This window comes from Chiloscyllium plagiosum, chromosome 28, assembly GCF_004010195.1.
Source record: "Chiloscyllium plagiosum isolate BGI_BamShark_2017 chromosome 28, ASM401019v2, whole genome shotgun sequence".
Lineage (NCBI taxonomy): Eukaryota > Metazoa > Chordata > Chondrichthyes > Orectolobiformes > Hemiscylliidae > Chiloscyllium > Chiloscyllium plagiosum.
The window spans coordinates 15,020,591-15,041,194 of NC_057737.1; the positions used below are offsets into that span (position 1 = coordinate 15,020,591).

General features: G+C 40.2%; 1 protein-coding gene across 9 annotated transcripts in view; it reads right to left on the reverse strand.

Moving 5' to 3' along the window:
* The window catches only part of LOC122563983 (nuclear pore membrane glycoprotein 210-like), a 178,660-nt gene that overhangs the window by 150,680 nt on the left and 7,376 nt on the right, over nucleotides 1–20,604 (reverse strand). For 7 of the 9 annotated variants that reach the window (XM_043718385.1, XM_043718388.1, XM_043718384.1 and 4 more), the window contains 3 exons: nucleotides 15,462–15,558; nucleotides 10,924–11,074; nucleotides 5,645–5,777 (listed from right to left, as the gene is read on the reverse strand). In XM_043718385.1, coding sequence (XP_043574320.1) covers nucleotides 5,645–5,777; nucleotides 10,924–11,074; nucleotides 15,462–15,558 — 381 coding nt within the window. Of the gene's footprint in view, nucleotides 1–5,644; nucleotides 5,778–10,923; nucleotides 11,075–15,461; nucleotides 15,559–20,604 lie in introns of those variants that run through there. The other 2 variants (XM_043718390.1, XM_043718392.1) reach the window with 2 other exon arrangements.

Here is a 20,604-nt window from a genome sequence, read left to right on the forward strand (position 1 = left end):
TGCAGGTTCTGGGGTTTAGATGTTTCAGTAAGAACAGGGAAGGTGGCAAAGAGGGGGAGGAGTGGCATTGTTAGTCAAGAACAGTATTAAGGAGGCAGAAAGGACGTTTGACGAGAACCCGTCTACTGAGGTAGCATGTGTTGAGGTTAGAAACAGGAAACCCTGTTGGGCGTTTTCTACAGGCCTCCGAAAAGTTCTAGAGATGTAGAGGAAAGGATTGCAAAGATGGTTCTGGATAGAGCGACAGTAACAGGTTAGTTGTTATGGGGGAACTTTAACTTTCCAAATATTGACTTGAAATGATATAGCTCAAGTATCTTAGATGGGCCAGTTTTTGTCCAATGTAAGCAGGAGGGTTTCGTGACATAGTACGTAGATAGGCCAAAAGAGGGGAGGCTGCATTGGGTTTGGTACTGGTAGTGAACCGGGCCAGGTGTTAGATTTGGTGGTAGGTGAGCATTTTGGTGAAAGCGACCATAATTCAGTTATATTTACTTTAGCAATGGAAAGGGATAGATATATAGCACAGGGGAAGAGTTATAGCTGGGGGAAAGGCAATTAGGCAAGATTTAGGATGCATAAGATGGGGAAGGAAACCTCAGAGGATGAGCACAATTGAAATGTGGAGCTTGTTCAAGGAGCAGTTACTGTATGTCTTTGATAAGTATGTACTTGTCAGGCAGGAAGTGGTCTAGCGAGGGAAGCATGGTTTACTAAAGATGAATCTCTTTTCAAGAGGGGGAAGAAGGCTTATGTAAAGATGAGACGTGAAGGCTCTATTAGGGCTCGAGTGTTACAAGTTAGCCAGGAAGGACCTAAATAGAGAGCCAAGAAGAGCCAGAAGGGGACATGAGAAGTCATTGGCAGAAAGGATCAAGGAAAATCCTAAAGCTATGTCAGGAATAAAAGAATGACTAGAGTAAGAGTAGGTAAAAACAATGACTGCAGATGCTGGAAACCAGAGTCTAGATTAGAGTGGTGCTGGAAAAGCACAGCAGTTCAGGCAGCATCCGAGGAGTAAAATTGACGTTTCGGGCAAAAGCCCTTCATCAGCAATACAGGCAGAAAGCCTGAAGGGTGGAGAGATAAATGCAAGAAGGGCTCGCTGCCTGTATTGCTGATGAAGGGCTTTTGCCCGAAACGTCAATTTTACTGCTCCTCGGATGCTGCCTGAACTGCTGTGCTTTTCCAGCACCACTCTAATCTAGACTAGAGTAAGAGTAGAGCCTGTCAAGGACAGTAGCAGTACATGGAGTCCAAAGAGATAGGAGAGGCACTAAATGAATATTTTTCATCAGTATTCACACAAGAAAAAGACAATGTGGTCGAGGAGAATACTGAGACACTGGCTATTGGACTAGACGGGATTGAAGTTCAGAAGGAGGAGGTGTCAGTAATTCTGCAAAGTGTGAAAGTAAATAAGACCCCTGGGCCGGATGGGATTTATCCTAGGATTCTCTTGGAAGCAAGGGAGGAGATTGCAGAGCCTTTGGCTTTGATCTCTATGTTGTCATTGTCTACAGGAATAGTGCCAGAAGACTGGAGGGCAGAAAATGTTGTCCCCTTGTTCAAGAATAGGAGTAGAGACAATCCTGGTAATTATAGACCAGTGAGCCTTATTTTGGTTGTGGGTAAATTGTTGGAAAGGATTAGATGATGATTTAGAATCATCTAGAAAGGAATAATTTGATTAGGGATAGTCAACACTGTTTTGTGAAGTGTGGGCTGTGCCTCAAAAGTCTTATTAAGTTCTTTGAGAAGGTGACCAAACAGATGGGTGAGGGTAAAGTGGTAAATGTGGTGTATATGGACTTCAGTAAAGCGCTTGATAACGTTCCCCATGGTAGGCTATTGCAGAAAATGCAGACGCATGGGATTGAGGGTGATTTGGCGGTTTGGATCAGAAATTGGCTAGCTGAAAGAAGACAGAGGGTGGTGGTTGATGGGAAATGTTCATCTGGAGTTCAGTTATTAGTGATGTACTGCAAGGATCTATTTTGGGGCCACTGCTGTTTGTAATTTTTATAAACGATCTGGTTGATGGCACAGAAGGATAGGTTAATAAATTTGCAGATGACACTAAAGTCAGTTGAGTTATGGACAGTGTGGAAGGATGTTGCAGGTTACAGAGGGACAGACAGAAGCTGCAGAGCTAGGCTGAGAGGTGGTAAATGGAGTTTAATGCAGAGAAGTGTGAGGTGATTCACTTTGGAAGGAGTAACAGGAATACAGAGTACTGGGCTAATGGTAAGACTCTTGGTAATGTGGATGAGCAAAGAGATCTCAGTGTCCATATACATAGATCCCTGAAAGGTTGCCATCCAGGTTGCTAGGGTTGTTAGGAAGGCTTATGGTGTGTTAGCTTTTATTGGTAGAGGGATTGTGTTTTGGAGCCATGTGGTCATGTTGCAGCTGCACAAAACTCTGGTGCAGCTGCACTTGGAGTACTGCAAACAGTTCTGGTCGTCACATTATAAGAAGGACATGGAAGCACTGGAAAGGATGCAGAGACATTTTACCAGGTTATTGGCTGCTATAGAGGGAAGGTCTTCTGAGGGACTTGAAGCTGTTTTTGTTAGGGAGAAGATAGATAAGAGGTGACTTAATAGAGACATACAAGATCAGAGGATTACATTGCAGTGGATAGTGAGAGCCTTTTTCCTCCGATGGTGACTGCCAGCACGTGAGGACATAGCTTTAAATTGAGGGGTGATAGATATAGGACAGATGTCAGAGGTAGGTTCTTTACTCAGAGTAATAAGGGCATGGAATGTCCTGCCTGCAACAGTAGTAGACTCACCAACTTTTAAGGGTATTTAAATGGTCATTGGATAAATATGGATAATAGAATAGTGCAGGTTAGATGGGCTTCAGTTTGGTTTCACAAGTCAGCGCAACATCAGAGAGCTGTAGGGCTTGTACTGCGATGTAATGTTCTATATTCTCTGTGAATAAAGCTTTATTTTCTTTTAGGTTATTGATATTATCTTTCAAAATTTCTGCTAGGGTCCCTGTACCCACAGTGAGTCACAAGCAGTATCAAAACTGAAAACACGCATGTGTTTGCATCATATTAGGTAAATGAATTGTTTGGGCAGAAATGTCGGTAGAGATTAAGTACAAAGTAATTTGTTTCAAACTGGACAAGGCAAGCTAACCAACATTTAAATTACAGGAAAACATTTAGCATGAACTCTGGTCTTATTTTTTAACCAGCATTTTCCTCTCAAATTCTTTTCTGTTCCAAACAAGGTTCTGTCCCAACTTCAGTTCTTGGCTTTGGAAGTTTTTTTGCTTCTCCCTGCCACCATAATTTATCTTGTGATTTAAGACAATGCTGCTCTCTGCACATTCAGAAATTGAGCTGGGGACACTGGTCCTACTTCATAAGTCAGTCCTGTCATCCCAGGAAGCAGTCTGGTTAATCTTCGTTCAACATTTCCAGAACATCCTTTGTCAGATGAAACAAAAATTGCACAGAATACTCCAGGTGTGGTTTCACCAATAGATTATAATCACTCCGACACAACATCCCTGCTCCTGTCCTTGAATTCTCTTGCTATTGAGACCAACATATTGTTTGTCCTTTTCACTGCCATATGCACATGCTTACTTTCAGTGACTAGTGTAATAGGACACTAAAGTCTTCCCATTTCCAAAGTTATCATTCAGATAATAATCTGTCTTCCTTTTTTTTATTTCCAAAGCAGATATCTTCACATTTATCCATTATGTTTCATCTGCCATGCATTTGCGCACTCACTCAGCGTGTTCAAATCACACTGATGTATCTCTGCATCCTCCTCAGAGCTCAACCTCTTTGTGTTGTCTGCAAAACTGCAGATATTATTTAGTTCCCTAATTTAAATCATGAATATATATTGTGAATTGTTGGGTTCAGAGCACTGATCCCTGCACAACACCAGTAGTCCCTGTCTCTTGGAAAAGAACCATTTATTCCTACTGTCTGTTCCCAGTCTTCCAGATGTGATTGTGATGAATCATACCTGGAATAATCACTGACATTAAAAAATGATATTTTCAGCTGCAGATTTGGGATGATCCAGCTACTGCAAGCATTTTTGATACCAATATTGGGTCACGTATTAAAACCAAGGATTAAAAAGTGTGAGATGGTTACAGAGAATGATGACATTAGCCCTGACAATCACAAAGGCCAACCTCCCACCTATAGAATCCATCTACCAGGACCGCTGTCAAGGAAAGGCTGCCAGTATTCTCAAAGATCCATCCCACCCTGGCAATGTTTTTCTACAACCTCTACCATTGTGGAGAAGGTATAGAAGCCTGAACACACACACCAGCCAGTTTTGAAACAGTTTTTACCCTACTGTTGTTACAATACTGAATGGACTCTCAAACCCTTAACATTCGCCTGTACCTGTGTTTTTGCCGCTGTTTGCCTATTATTTACTTATCTATGGTACTTAACTCTGATCTGCCTGTATTACTCACAAGGCAAAGCTGTAAACTGTGCCTCAGTACACATGACAATAAATTCAATTCAATTCAATTCAATATTCCTGTGGGAAAAAAAACTGTGTGCTACATGCAATGTATTTACAATACTGTTTTAAAATTTTGTTCCACATTGCAAATTGTGGAAGCAGATTTTCTCAATGCACAAAGTTTTAATCTAAATACTGTTTAAGTGCATAAATGTTTTAGTCATAGTAGTTTTACACTTGTTTTTCAAAAAGAAAATGTAGCACTTAACAGAATTGGTTGACTGACATTGTCCTGCCTGCTTTGTTCCAAACACTAAAAATTGTTTTGGTACCCTTTTGACCAAAGTTCTGACCAATTTTTGGTTCTATGCAATTTGTTTAGTTGCATGTTATTTTACTGTGTGTGTCATTTTGAATATGCAGTCCTCTGCATTTCTTGCACTTCAAAAAAAACACCTTAATAGCCCAAATCTTCTGACTGCTTTATCTTAGATGCTTTATGTTCTAGTAGATCCACTACCTGAAGATTTCAGATTAATTGAAATCTCGGCAGCCAGATGACATCTTTATGTTGCAATGTTCTGTTTTTTTTAAATCAACACAACACTCCTCACATGGGCAAAGTAACTTCAAATTTACTGCTCCATCATACGTAAACAAATTCAACTACAGTTACATCTGGTTCAATGTCTAATTTCACTGCTAAAAGTAAATTGAAATGCATTAAATCTATATGTAATAGTTTGTTAGAGACAAAAAAATCTGCAGATGCTGGAATGCAAAATAGACAAGCAGGAGGCTGGAAGAAGGATTATATTCGAAACGTTCACTTTTCTACTTGCTGATGCTCTCTGGCTTACTGTGTTCTTCTAGCCTCTTGCTGGTTTAATATGTATTACTTCAGCAGCTCAGTTGTAGACATGCGTACTTAAAGACAGAAGACATTCTAAAAGTATCTTTATCCCAACAGTCTCATAACAAGTTACTCACACTGAAAACAAATGCTTTCATGTTCAGTCATATTTTATGTCCATCTTGACTCCAAAGGAAAATATTAAAAGCAAATAACCTTTCAAGATTCTGTAATCTATAACTGTTGGTCTGAGAAACAAAAGAGATATAGAAATTCCCTCTTCCGGCAGTAGTTCAATTTAGTTTTTTTAGTTGAAAGTTACCTGTCATTTTCCCATTTACAACTTTAGCAACTCTGTAGCGAATAATACAGCCTATCAACAAATAAATATCATGGGCTGGACTCAAGATAATGTTTTCCAAAATAGTGACACGTATTGATGCAGCAGGAACATTCTAGAAGAAAAGAATCAGAAGTTAGAAATAACTGAATGTGCTTATGAATGCACATGCATGAAAAGAAATTACTATAATATTCCCCTGTACTCCAATGACGCCAAGTTACCCACATTTTTGAGACCATTCTACTTCATACACCTGCTAGCAAACTGGATAAGAAAATATTAAAGTTATATTCACATTATGCAGGAATATCAAAATTCTGACAGCAGCACAGACTGCATCAACAATTTTGTGAACAGCGAGGACCAAGCCTATTTCCCAATAGTATGATGCAATCCAATACATTGGCTTCCTTTTTTTTTAAAAAAAAAATCACCCTACTTACACAATGTGAATGCAGAACAATAAAGTGCATATGGGTTGTCAGTCTGCTAGATGTCATATAATATCAATGGATATTATGGCACAAAGACAGTGGACATTTTACTCAAGAATGAGAAAGCCAATCATAGGTTTTGAAAAAAAACGGAGAATGTGGGCACAAGAACATGCTTATGGTTAAAGGATTTTAATAAATCACAGCAATTACATCATACATTAACCAACTAATATAGCAATGCACATTGATAATTTGGTTTTCCAGATACATGCACACAATGTAATTCCAATAGTGAAGAGGGAAATTGCATAGGGCAGGGTGACACTAGGCACACGGACACACAAGATGGCCACTGAGCCATCGGTTGGCCAACTTGATACACAAGGTGGCTGCCGGATCACAATATGGAGAGAAACAGCAGAGCGGATACAGACACTGCTTGGGGCCACCATAATGCCAGCACAATGCACTCACAACCCAGTTGATTAGCTTAAGGCGGGTGGGGGAGAGAATACACATGAGTAACAAACATTGCCCGAAGTGTCTGGGTCCAGCCAACACCTCTTACAGAAATACTAACAGCTTGATACAGACTCAATACGAAATGCTAATACTCAGGGGTGCAGTAATCATCCTTCTCGGTCTACACTGAAACTGACAATAACCACGCGGAAATTAACAAACGCTGTGCTGGAAGTGACAAAGACTGTATCGAAACTGTCAACGATTCTGCAATGATTGTAACATGGTATGTTTGTGGCAAAGACAATAATCTCATCACTGACTTATTGTATTACAAGATGTATAAAAGTTTCTTGACATGTGCTCCGGGTCAAGAGAAGACTCGCAGCTGACCACTGTGCTGTTGGTATCTTTCTCTCCCCGGAGCTCCAGTATTTCCTTGTGCAATAAGCTGTCATTGAACCCTGATTCTGACTCCAAGACTGGCGTTTTTCCCCACAACAATAATAAACACCAAAATTAGTCCCTCGTAATGGCCACATGTAACTAAGCTATAATACAAATGAAATTAAGAATGGGCAAAACGTGCTGGCCTAACATATGATGTTTATATCCCATAAATGAGTAAACTTAAAAATTTCAATACAGTGGGTTAAATAACTCAAGCAAGGTAAGACCATCGTTAGCTTGCCACAATCATATCTACTCAGATGTCTTTTTTAAAAAAAGATATATTTTGAAAGAAATAATTGACAATGAAAATGTCATTTGAAAAGTAAAAACTGAAAACAAAATCCAATTAAACAGACAGACATTCAGGTGGAAGGTAGACCATGTAAAGTTTCCTTGTCGGACTATTTTCTTACTTATTACTATCGCATTTAGGAAGTTACACATTGATTTAAGAGGTCTTTGGAAATATATTCACCTTTGCACTCTGCTGCCTCTATTGGTTTAGGGAATCTGGGTTGGGTTCATTTAGTTGGATGATACCTGGTTTGCAATTTAGAGGAACAGTGCAAATTCAGTTCCTGCTCCAGCTGAAACTGCCACGAAGAACTCTCTTTCTTGATCTCTCCTCTCACTTGAGGCATTGTGACCCTCAGTTTAAACTACCACCAGTTGTAGCTCTTTAATGAGAGAGCAGCCAATAGTCTGGTTGGACCGTACTTCAAATTGCACTTTTTCAAGAAATAATACTTCAACACCAATGTGGAATTATACTTTTCTGCTCCACTGCAAACAATTTAAGATTAAGTATGGTAACACTTCAATTCTTAAAAACAAAAAGGAACTTTCATTTATATAATCTTCAAATTCAGAAGTTTAATAAAAGAAACACTGAGCAGAACAAAAATGAGGCAAGTTGGCAAAAACTGGGTGACAGTTAGGCTTTGAGGAGGACCTTTGAAGTTAATGACAGTAGGAGTTTATTTACATATGGCTATTACTATTGGACGATTTTTTTAGATTAGATTAGATTACTTACAATGTGGAAACAGGCCCTTCGGCCCAACAAGTCCACACCGCCCTGCCGAAGCGAATGACAGTAGGAGTTTATTTACATATGGCTATTACTATTGGACGATTTTGGTGTTTGCTATTGGAATTACATCGTTTTCTAGGTAAATGTGAATAAAGTAATTGATGTGCATTACCATTTTAGTTGTAAATTTATGATCTATGTAATAGTTATTAAAATCCTTACTCTTGAAGACTTGAAAAGCCTTTATTAAAAACATTTCACTTATCAGCCAAGAATACAAGCTAAATGCTGGTTTGTGTCCAGGTGATCATAATTCTGAAATGTAAATATGCATAACTTGAAATAAATCAATGTTTTATTTAATAAAATAATTCTACAAGGTAAACTTGAACCACAATTGTAATATTTTAAAAGCGTCAAATTCATTAGGTTCAGCATCCAACACATAATCCAAAATCATACTGGCTGTGGCATCATCATAAAGATCCAACTCTGAATCAGATAAGATGCTTTCAGTTCCATAAAAATGCCCTCACATAATAGATAACCTTCCTCTCCATTAATTCAAATGGATATGCAACATTTTTTGAATATTCTGAATGATCTTTTGTTGAGAGTATTGAAATTTCTGGATATTTCATTCATGTGGCCAAAGTTAATAGTTTACTGGCGTTTTTTGACGATGAATCACTGCAGACTGGAAATAATGGCATTGGGGTTTTTGGTAGTCTGAGTGACTCTGGTTTTCTGTCTCACACAAGGCACTTTTGTTCCACAGAAAAGCTACATCAACTCACTCTAGCCCTGAACTTCTTGCTGGATTCATGAATAAATTGGCTTATTCAAATGTATATTTACGCATTGCATTTCACATGAAAGCATAACCATTCTATCAGTCAGTTTGCGAAGACCGATTCCATATATACATAATCATAAGATCAGACTAGTGACTGGCTCCTTTTCTGCTGATGCATCTGGTCAGGGGCATTTTCTTCAAGGTAGATTGCTGGTTCTTCTAATCTTATTTTTCACTAAGTTTCACAGTTTTGCACTAAGTGCATTTCCTCATTGCAGCACAGTTGAATACACAAAGGTGGATGAAAAGGTAATGTTGAAGCAGGGAAGCTGCAGAAGGATTTGGACAGGATAGGACAGCAGGCAAAGAAGTGGCAGATGGAATACAATGTTGAAAAATGAGAGGTTATGTAATTTCATTGGAAGAATAGAGCCTGGACTATTTGCTAATGGGGGGAGCCTTCGGAAGTCTGAAGCACAAAGGGACTTGGAAGTTTAGTTCAGGGTTCTCTTAAGATTAAGAATACAAGAGCAGAGATGTATTGCTGAGGCTCTAAGACTCAAAAAGGTCTGGTCAGACATCATTTGGAATACTATGAACAGTTTGAATTCCGTATCGAAGGATGCACTTGCCTTGAAGGTGATTTAGAGGAAGTTGACAAGAATGGTCCCAGGGATGAAGGTCATTGTCACACAAGGAGCAGTTGAGGACTGTGGGTTTTGCATGTGATACAAGAATTGCCCAGTTATTTTTTGGGGGGTGTGCACATTTGATTGAAACTTTCAGATTACTGAAAGGCCTGGTTACAGGGGACATGGATAAGACATTTCTACTAGTAGGAGAGACTTGGACCATTGGGCACAGCCCCAGACTAAAGGGACAACTCTTTAGAACTGAAGGAATTTCTTTAGCCAGAGGGTGGTTAATATGTGGAACTCATTGGTGCACAGACCTGTGGAGGTCAAGTCACTGAGTGTAGTTAAGAGAGAGATAGATAGGTTGTTTATTTGTCCCCTTATCAACGGTTATGGGGAGAAGGCAGGAAAATGGCATTGATAAACATATCAGCCATGATTGAATGGCAGAGCAGACTTGATGGACCAAAAAGCCTAATTCTGTTCTTGTGTTCTGGTCTATTTTCCCTACTTGTGTATGACAGAGTGTGCGTGTAAGTGAAGAGCGAGTTTACAAGGGAATTAGTTTTAATTAGTAGTGTAATACATCAGTGGTTTGTACCTGTTTACTTGTCGTTATAGTAGAATTACTTGTAATAAATAATAATTCTTGCTTCATACACAAACCTGGTCCATTCTTTCTCTCAATCTTCATCTGAAAGTCAGGATACTGGGGATACTGTGTCTACCCGTTTAAAACAAAAATCAACATCTGGTCCAAGTTCGGGAACAGTATGGCTCCATATATGGCAGGCTATCCCATTGGGTTGTAACAGTATGACTTTAGGAAATAATGGTACAACATTGAAAGGATTTAATGCACACAAGGAAAGTACGTTGATAATTTACTGGTACTACAAAACTTAAAACAGTGCTAAATGTAGATAGGTAGTTGAAAATGAAGTTTTTTGGCCTGCACTCATTAGAACTAGGACACAAGAAACAGCTTGCTAAAAAGGGACACCAATGTATAGAGCATGAGAAAAGGATGCAGATTGGTTGGACAATCGGCACGGCAATGCAGCAAGATAGTTAACTGCTTATATTAGTTCTCAGACCAAGTAGTTAGACTCTGATTGGTCACTGACTCATTGATGCTTACAGCTCAAAAAGGAAGCCATTCAGCTGCTGTCTATGTTGATCAATAAAGATCTAACTACACTAATCCAATTTTCCAGCTCTTGGCCAATAGCCCGATATAGTACTGCATAAACATTGTGAGCTTCTGCCTTAACCACCCATTCAGGCGATGATTTCCAGGCTGCCACCTTCCTTTGGGTGTAAAGAATTCTCAACTGCTCTTTTATCCTTGTAGTTCTTAGGTAAGTTGGATTATAAAAGCATCTAAGCTTTATTTAAAAGCTGATTTCTTGGTAACTATAAAGTCTGCAACAAACCATTACCTTATATATAGCATCCTGCAGTCGTGTTTTCAGGTTAGCAGTACCAGTCATTAGCCCAGATACAAGAATGATGTCGCCCTGCAGTCCATCTTTTTCCATTCTTGCTATATGTGCAGGTGGTAAATAAGTGGACTCCGAAAACTTCATTATTCTGATGAAAAAATGGGAACTCGTTAGATCATAAGACTGACAAATTTAAAGACAAATTCTGAATATGATTTGTCAAAACAAACCAATTACCTGAGTCAGTGTGAAGCTCTCAAACCTATTAGTGTACATGTTAGTAAATCTAAAAAAACTAACTTCCAGTACAGTACAAGACAATTGTCATTCAAAATCTTATCACAATAGACTAATGCATGGCATGTTGGCACATAACAGAGAGCTATAATATAGGGTATTCCCTACACTTGCACATGGGCTGAATTTCTAGCAATGAATTCTGTTACAGTAGAGTTTGCTTTTCTTCAAGTCACAACTTTAAGTAAAATGACTTTTAAGTTTATCATACTTCCCTTTAGAAACTAAATTTTAAAGCTGGAGTTTGGATCCTTCTGACAGTTTTTGCCTGGAGAATCCATGGTACAGGTAGAAATACTATACCATATTTGTGCAGCACTGTATTCCTTGTAGAAATGACTTCCAAAAGTGATATACATCTCCAAATATAAAAGAAATACAATATAATTTTTTTAAATGACACATGTACAGTACAGCACTTTCGATTGTCCAGGCATCAGATGGACGGACGGACGAATGAGAGTGATAGCAAGGACTGACTGAACGCAAAGAGTGTGCTGAACAATTTAAAAAATAACGTAGTTGAAACAAATAGCTGGTGTTGTGTTGCCATAGAACAAAAACAAATTCAAATTCAGCTAGTTTAAAGAAGGCTCCAGAGACCAAAGTCCAATTGATTTTGAATTTTACTGCTTGGGATGACATCAAACCAATAAAATAATTCGATGCTTTGGGGTATAAAACTGGACATCTTGAACAGTTAGTGGACAACAAAGACCGCCAGCAGAATAGCTCTCTGAAAGGTACCTGCCCATAGGAAATTTGTGCAGCAGAACACCAAAGCCAAGCTAGAGAAATCTACAGAGAAAGTTTGATATCCAAAAACGACAACTGGGTTTGAAATTGATTTGCTACAAGTTTAAGAGGGAATTTATCAGACAGTATTGTAGAGTGGGAGATAAAAGATAGGTTTAAGAAAAAGGAGTTGTAAATAGTTGTGGTTTTAATGTTCTCTGGACGTAAAAAAATTGTTAATTGTTACTTTAAATAATGAAACCTGGGATGGTTCTTTGCCTCTTGAAATTTAACAGATTATGGCAAGAGTTTCTCTGAGTGTTCAGTTTAAATTAGTAGAGGGGTTTACCTAGTGTTGTAACACCTGTACTGACCAATCTCTGTCACTAGATGCAGGCTGACACTTCAGTGCAAGTTCAGAACGGGAGCTAGGAACAAAGTAGCTGAAGACAGACCCAGGAGACTAAAGAACAGAAACAAGGCTGGAGGCAACAATGGGAAGCAAGGGCAACAGTATGTAGAAGACGTAGTTAGCAGTAAGAGTGATAACACTGTGGGAAAGATAACTTGCACATGCAGGCCAAATAAGAGGTGTGGCAAACAACTTGTTTGGGAAAGTAATGATTCTCCTCCCACCTCTGAAAACCCACCAGCATGGGAATGTTAAATTCTGGGATTTTTTTCTTCTAATTCATGGATACATGACACCCACAGAAAATTATAGAATACAAAATATTTTCATGGAATGTAGATGTTGCTGGCTGGCCAACACTTCTTGCCCGTCCTTAATTGCCTTTGAGAAGGTGGTGGCGAGTTGCCTTCTTGAACCACTCATTGCAGCCCATGTGCTGTGGTTTGCTCCACAAATGTTGTTCAGGAGGAAATTCCACGATTTTGACCCAGTCACAGTGAAGGGACGACTATTTATTTTCAAGTCGGGGTGGCGAGTGGCTTGGAAGTGAACTTAGAGGTGGTGGTGCTCTCATGTATCTGCTGCCCATGTCCTTTTAGAAGGAAGTGGTTGTGGGTTTGGACGGTGCTCTTTGAACATCCGTGGTGAATTTCTACAGTGCATTTTGTAGATAGTTCACAGTGCTGTTACCAAGTGTCGGTGATGCATTGAGTGGATTTTTGTGGATGTGATGCCAATCAAGCAGGTTGCTTTGTTCTAGATGGTGTCAAGCTTCTTGAGTGTTGCTGGAGCTGCACCTATCCAGGCAAATGAGAAGTATTCCACCATACTTCTAATTTGTGCCTTGTAGTTTATGTAGGGAAGAAAAGAGATGGGTGACTCACTGCAGTATTCATAGTCTTTGATTTGATCTTGTAGCCACTTTGTTTATGGGACAGGTGCAGTTGAGTTTCTGGTCAATAGTAGTCCCAAAGATGGTGATAGTGGGGAATTCAGTGATGGTAACACCACTGAATGTCAAGGGATACGATGATTTCTTACGTAACAGCCATAGCCTGGTCATTATGTGGCACAAATATTACTTGCCACTTGTCACCCAAGCCTAGATATTGTTCAGATCTTCTTGCATTTGAACACAGACTGCCTCAGTGTCTGAGGATTTGCAAATGTTCTGAACATTGTGATGATTGCACAAACATCCCCACTTTGGACATTAGGATGGCAGGAAGGTAATTGGTGAAGCAGTTGAAGATGACAGGGCAAGATCACTACCTTAAGGAACTCCTGTTCAGATGTCCTGGACCTGAGAAGACTGACCAACAACCATGACCATCTTCCTATATGCCAGCAGAGAGTTTGTCCCCTGATACCCACTGATTCCAGTTTTGCTAGGACACTGATGCTACACTGTCGGATTCAGCCTTGACATCAAAGGCTGTCACTGTCACGGTCACCTCAACTCTGGAATCCAACTTTTTTGGATGAGTTTGAATAAAGTCTGTCATGAGGTCAGGAGCTAAGTAACCTGGGCAGAACCCAAACTGGGTGTCAATGAGCAGGTGCTGCTTGATAACACTGTTGATGACACTTGCCATCACTTCACTGATAATAGTGAGTAGACTGATGGGGCAGTATTTGACTCGGTTGGATTGGTCATGCTTTTTGTACACAGGACATATCTGGCCAATTTTCCACATTGTCAGGTAGATGAGAGTGTTGCAACTGTACTGGAAAAGCTTGGCTAGGGGAATGGCACATTCTGGAGCACAAATCTTCAGTACTATTGCTGGAATGTTGTCAGGGCCTGTAGTCATTGAGGTATCCAGTGCCTCCAACCATGTCTTGATACTGAATCAGATGTACAGCACAGAAACAAACACAGTCTCTTCGATCCAACTCATCCACGTCAACCAGATATCCTAAATTAATCTAATCCCAGCAATTGGTCCGTATCCTTCTAAGTCTTTTCTATTCATACATCCATCCAGATGCCTTTTAAATGTGTAGCAACCTCCACTACTTCCTCTGGCAACTCATTCCATACATGTACCTCTGAAAAAGTTGCCCCTTAGATCCCTTTTAAATCTTTCCCCTCTCACCTTAAACCTACGTGCTCTAGTTTTGGAGACCCCACCCTGGGGAAAACATCTTGTCAATTCATCCTATCTATGCCCCGCATGATTTTATAAACCTCTATAAAGTCACCTCTGTTTGTAATGCTTCAGGGAAAATTATTCAGCCTCTCCCAATAGCTCCAACCCTCGCAACATCCTTATAAATCTTTTGTGAGCTCTTTCAAGTTTCACAACATCCTTCCTGTGACAGGGAGACCAGAATTGCACAGTATTCCAAAACTAACTAACCAATATCCTGTACAGTCACAACATGACCTCCCAACTCCTGTACTCAATACATTGACCAACAAAAGAAAGCATACCAAAGCTGCCTTCACTATCCTATCTACCGGCAACTCCACTTTCAAGGAACTATGAACCTGTACTCAAAGGTCTCGTTGTTCAGCAACACTCCCCAGGACCTTCCCATTAAGTGTATAAGTCCTGTCCTGTTTTGACTTTCCAAAGTGCTGCCACAGAGAATCAAATTGGCTGAAGACTGGTATCTGTCATGGTGGGAGCACTGGAGGAGGTCACAATGGATAGTCCACTCAGCATTTCTGGCTGAAGGTTGCTATGAATGCTTCAGCCTTGTCTTTTGCACTGATGTGCTGGGCTCTTCCATCTTTGAAGATGGGGAAATCTTTGGAGCATCCTCCTCCAGTGAATTGTTTAATTGTCCATCACCATTTATGACTGAATGTTGTAGGACTGCATAACTTAGACGTAATCCGTTGGTTGTGGGACCGTTTAACTCTGTCTATCACTTACTGCTTATGTTGTTAGGCACACAAGTAGTCTTGTTTGGCAGTTTCACCTGATTGACCAGTTTGAGTGTAAGGTTGGCTTATTTCACTATCATCTAATTGTATCAAACTACTGTTTCAATTTTAAAGGATTAGGCTTATTTTTGTTAGTCTATGTCAAAATACTGAAATAGTGATCTTCCAGATTTTAAAAGCCCAACTGATGCCTACCTAATTTTACTTGGCGATTCAGCAATGTTATCCATATCTTCATTCTTCACAATGCTCCATTCGAAAATAAATCCTTCCAAGCTACTAAAAGTATTGCCTTAAACATAGATAGGAAAACTCCATTATACATTGCCATGTATTAAAGAATTAAGGTACATTATCTACAGAAATGATAGCGATTCCAAAATTCACAGGCAGCAGAAATTATACCTGAAGAAACAGGAACAGACCAACTAGCCCAGCAAATTAATCTTCTATTCATTAAGGTCATGACTGATGTAACTGTTTCTATAGCTCCATTTCTTATCTGTTGCCCTTTGTTCCCTTTTAGATAAAAAAAAATCTAACTAGCATATGATGCTAGATGACGGATCAGAATTCCAAAGACAGCTTAAAGAAATCCCTTCTTCTGTGAATCTTAGAAGTCAAGACAACTTTTTTTGAACTGTGCACCCTAGTTCTAACCCCTTGAGAGGAATACCCTCTCAGTGTCCATCTTGGCAACCCTCTGAATATTGCACTTTTCCATAAGATTGCTTCTCATTTTTCTAAACATATTCCTTTGTACTACAGCACCCTCTCCCCATGTAAATAATCTTAAGCTTTTCTATTCTTCCTACCAAAGTGAACAACCTCTCAGTTTTCCACATAATACTTCATCGCCGTATTCACTTAACTTTTGCGCATTCCTTTATGGACTTCTTGTACCTTCCTCTGATTTTCTTACTTATCTTTATTTCTTCAGCAAATGTGGTGAAAATATACAGTCATTTCATCTAAATCATGAATGTAGATTGTAAATAGTTAGAACTTAGCAACAAAGCCTATGGCACTCCACTAATTACACTCTGCCAGCATGAAAATAAATCACTTATCAGACTGTTTCCTGTTAGCCAATCCTCCAGCTAATATAACACCCCAACATCATGAGATCTGATCTTGCACAGTAACCTTTGATAAGGCAAATCCTTGATTCCCTTTGAAATGCCAATTCAACACATCTACTAGTATCCTCTATTCATCATGCTTGCTACATCCTGAAAAGAACTCGAATAATTTGTCAAACATACTGTCTCTTTCATAACTCCATGATGAATTTACCCCCTGGAAAACAATTTAAATATTCTGCTCTGCCTCCTTAATAACAGATTCTAGAATTCTAGAAGTGTTAGACTAACTGGCATAGTTTGTTGCTTTCAGTCTCCCCATTTTCTTGAATAAAAAAAAAGTGTTACATCTGCTGTTTTCCAAACGACAGAGCTTTCCAGTAGAGAAATTTTGCTTATTACATGGAATGCATCCATTATCTCCATTTACATTTCTTTCAAGACCCTCAGATTCAGGCTCTCAGATCCAAGGGACTTGTCAGCCTTTGCCCTCTAGATTTCCCAGTGCTTTTTCCTCTAGTGATCATGATTTAATGTTTCTTTATTCCTTTGCTTGTTTCCTACTATTCTCGAAGCTTTTACACTTTCCACTGTGAATACAAATTAAAAGTTCACTGTACTTATTCAAAAGCTTCACAATTTCTTTAATTCCCAAGTCTCACCCTTGAAGGATCAAACAGCATTTTAGCTACTCTCTCCCTTTTTTTAAAAAAATATACACACAGAAACATTTACTTTATTTTGTTCAATCCCTAATTTCTTCATCCTCATTAATTCATTTTTCCTGTTTCTAAAGTTTTCCGAATCGTCTAGTCATAGAGATGTACAGCATGGAAACAGACCCTTCGGTCCAACCCGTCTATGCCGACAAGATATCCCAACCCAATCTAGTCCCACCTGCCAGCACCCGGCCCATATCCCTCCAAACCCTTCCTATTCATATACCCATCCAAATGCCTTTTAAATGTTGCAATTGTACCAGCCTCCACCACATCCTCTGGCAGCTCATTCCATACACGTACCACCCTCCGCTTGAAAAAGTTGCCTTAGGTCTCTTTTATATCTTTTCCCTCTCACCCTAAACTTATGCCCTGTAGTCCTGGACTCCCCGACCCCAGGGAAAAGACTTTGCCTATTTACCTTATCCATACCCCTCATAATTTTGTAAACCTCTATAAGTCACACCTCAGCCTCCGACGATCCAGGGAAAACAGCCCCAGCCTGTTCAGCCTCTCCCTGTAGCTCAAATCCTCCAACCCTGGCAACATCCTTGTAAATCTTTTCTGAACCCTTTCAAGTTTCACAACATCTTTCTGATAGGAAGGAGACCAGAATTGCACGCAATATTCCAACAGTGGCCTATCCAATGCCCTGTACAGCTGCAACATGACCTCCCAACTCCTGTACTCAATACTCTGACCAATAAAGGAAAGCATACCAAACGCCTTCTTCACTATCCTATCTACCTGCGACTCCACTTTCAAGGAGCTATGAACCTGCACTCCAAGGTCTCTTTGTTCAGCAACACTCCCTAGGACCTTACCATTAAGTGTATAAGTCTTGCTAAGAATTGCTTTCCCAAAATGCAGCACATCGCATTTATCTGAATTAAACTCCACCTGCCACTTCTCAGCCCATCTGGTCCAGATCCTGCTGTAATCTGAGGTAACCCTCTTTGCTGTCCACTACACCTCCAATTTTGGTGTATTCTGCAAACTTACTAACTGTACCTCTTATGCTCGCATCCAAATCATTTATGTAAATGACAAAACGTAGAGGGCCCCGCACTGATCCTTGTGGCACTCCACTGGTTACAGGCCTCCAGTCTGAAAAACAACCCTCCACCACCACCCTCTGTCTTCTACCTTTGAGCCAGTTCTATATCCAAATGGCTAGTTCTCCCTGTATTCCACGAGGTCTAACCTTGCTAATCAGTCTCCCATGGGGAACCTTGTCGAGCGCCTTACTGAAGTCCATCTACTGCTCTGCCCTCAATCATCTCTGTTACTTCCTCAAAAAACTCAATCAAGTTTGAGAGACGCGATTTCCCACACACAAAGCCATGTTGACTATCCCTGATCAGTCCTTGCCTTTCCAAATACATGTACATCCTGTCCCTCAGGATTCCCTCCAACAACTTGCCCACCACCGACGTCAGGCTCACTCGTCTATAGTTCTCTGGCTTGTCCTTACCACCCTTCTTAAACAGTGGCACCACGTCTGCCAACCTCCAGTCTTCCAGCACCTCACCTGTGACTATCGATGATACAAATATCTCAGCAAGAGGACAGCAATCACTTCTCTAGCTTCCCACAGAGTTCTTGGGTACACCTGATCAGGTCCTGGGGATTTATCCACCTTTCCCCGTTTAAAGACATCCAGCACTTCCTCCTCTGTAATATGGACATTTTGCAAGATGTCACCATCTATTTCCCTATAGTCTATATCTTCCATATCCTTTTCCACAGCAAATGCTGATGCAAAATATTCGTTTAGTATCTCCCCCATTTTCTGTGGCTCCACACAAAGGCCGCCTTGCTGATCTTTGAGGGGCCCTATTCTCTCCCTAGTTACCCTTTTGTCCTTAATAGATTTGTAAAAACCCTTTGGATTCTCCTTAATTCTATTTGCCAAAGCTATCTCATGTCCCCATTTTTCCCTCCTGATTTCCCTCTTACGTATACGCCTACTTTCTTTATACTCTAAGGATTCACTCGATCTATCCTGTCTATACCTGACATATGCTTCCTTCTGTTTCTTAACTAAACCCTCAATTTCTTTAGTCATCCAGCATTCCCTATACGTACCAGCCTTCCCTCTCACCCTGACAGGAATATACTTTCTCTGGATTCTTGTTATCTCATTTCTGAAGGCTCCCCATTTTCCAGCCATCCGTTTACCTGCAGACATCTGCCTCCAAATCAGCTTTCAAAAGTTCTTGTCTAATACCGTCAAAATTGGCCTTTCAACCTTTAGATCTGGTCTATTCTTTTCCATCACTATTTTAAATCTAATAGAATTATGATCACTGGCCCCAAAGTGCTCCCGCACTGACACCTCAATCACCTTATTTCCCAAGAGTAGGTCAAGTTTTGCACCTTCTCTAGTCGGTATATCCACATACTGAATCAGAAAATGTTCTTGTACACATTTAAATTCCTTTCCATCTAAACCTTTAACACTATGGCAGTCTCAGTCGATGTTTGGAAAGTTAAAATCCCCTCCCATAACTACCCTATTATTCTTACAGATAGTGGAGATCTCCTTACAAGTTTGTTTCTCAATTTCCCTCTGACTATTGGGGGGTCTATAATACAATCCCAATATCCCTTTCTTATTTTTCAGTTCCACCCAAATAACTTCCCTGGATGTATTTCCAGGAATATCCTCCTTCAGCACAGCTGTAATGCTATCCCTTATCAAAAAGGCACTCCCCCTCCTCTCTTGCCTCCCTTTCTATCCTGGAAAATTAAGCTGCCAGTCCTGCCCATCCCTGAGCCATGTTTCCGTAATTGCTATGATAGCCCAGTCCCATGTTCCTAACCATGCCCTGACTTCATCTGCCTTCCCCGTTGGGCCCCTTGCATTGAAATAAATGCAGTTTAAATTTATTCAGTCCTACCTTGTCCCTGCCTGCCCTGACTGTTTGACTCATTTCTGTTCTCAGCTGTACCCATCTCAGATCAATCTCTTTCCTCACTATCTCCCTGGGTCCCACCCCCCACCTTACTACTTTAAATCCTCCCAAGCAGTTCTAGCAAATTTCCCTGTCAGTATATTAGTCCCCTTCCAATTTAGGTGCAATCCGTCCTTCTTGTACAGGTCACTTCTACCCCAAAAGAGAGTCCAATGATCCAAAAATGTGAATCCTTCTCCCATATACCAGCTCCTCAGCCATGCATTCATCTGCTCTATCCTCCTATTCTTGCCCTCACTAGCTCATAGCACTGGGAATAATCCAGATATTACTATCCTTGAGGACCTCCTTTTTAAATTTCTGCCTAATACTAATCTCCCCTCAAAGTCTCAACCTTTTCTCTTCCAATGTCATTGGTTCCAATGTGGACAATGACCTCTTGCTGGCCCCTCTCCCCCGTGAGAACATTCTGCACCCTCTCAGAGACATCCTTGATCCTGGCACAGGGAAACAACACACCATTCTGCTTTCTCTCTGCAGGCCACAGAAACGTCTGTCTGTACCTCGGACTACAGAATCCCCTAACACAATTGACCTCTTGGAAGCCGACGTACCTCTC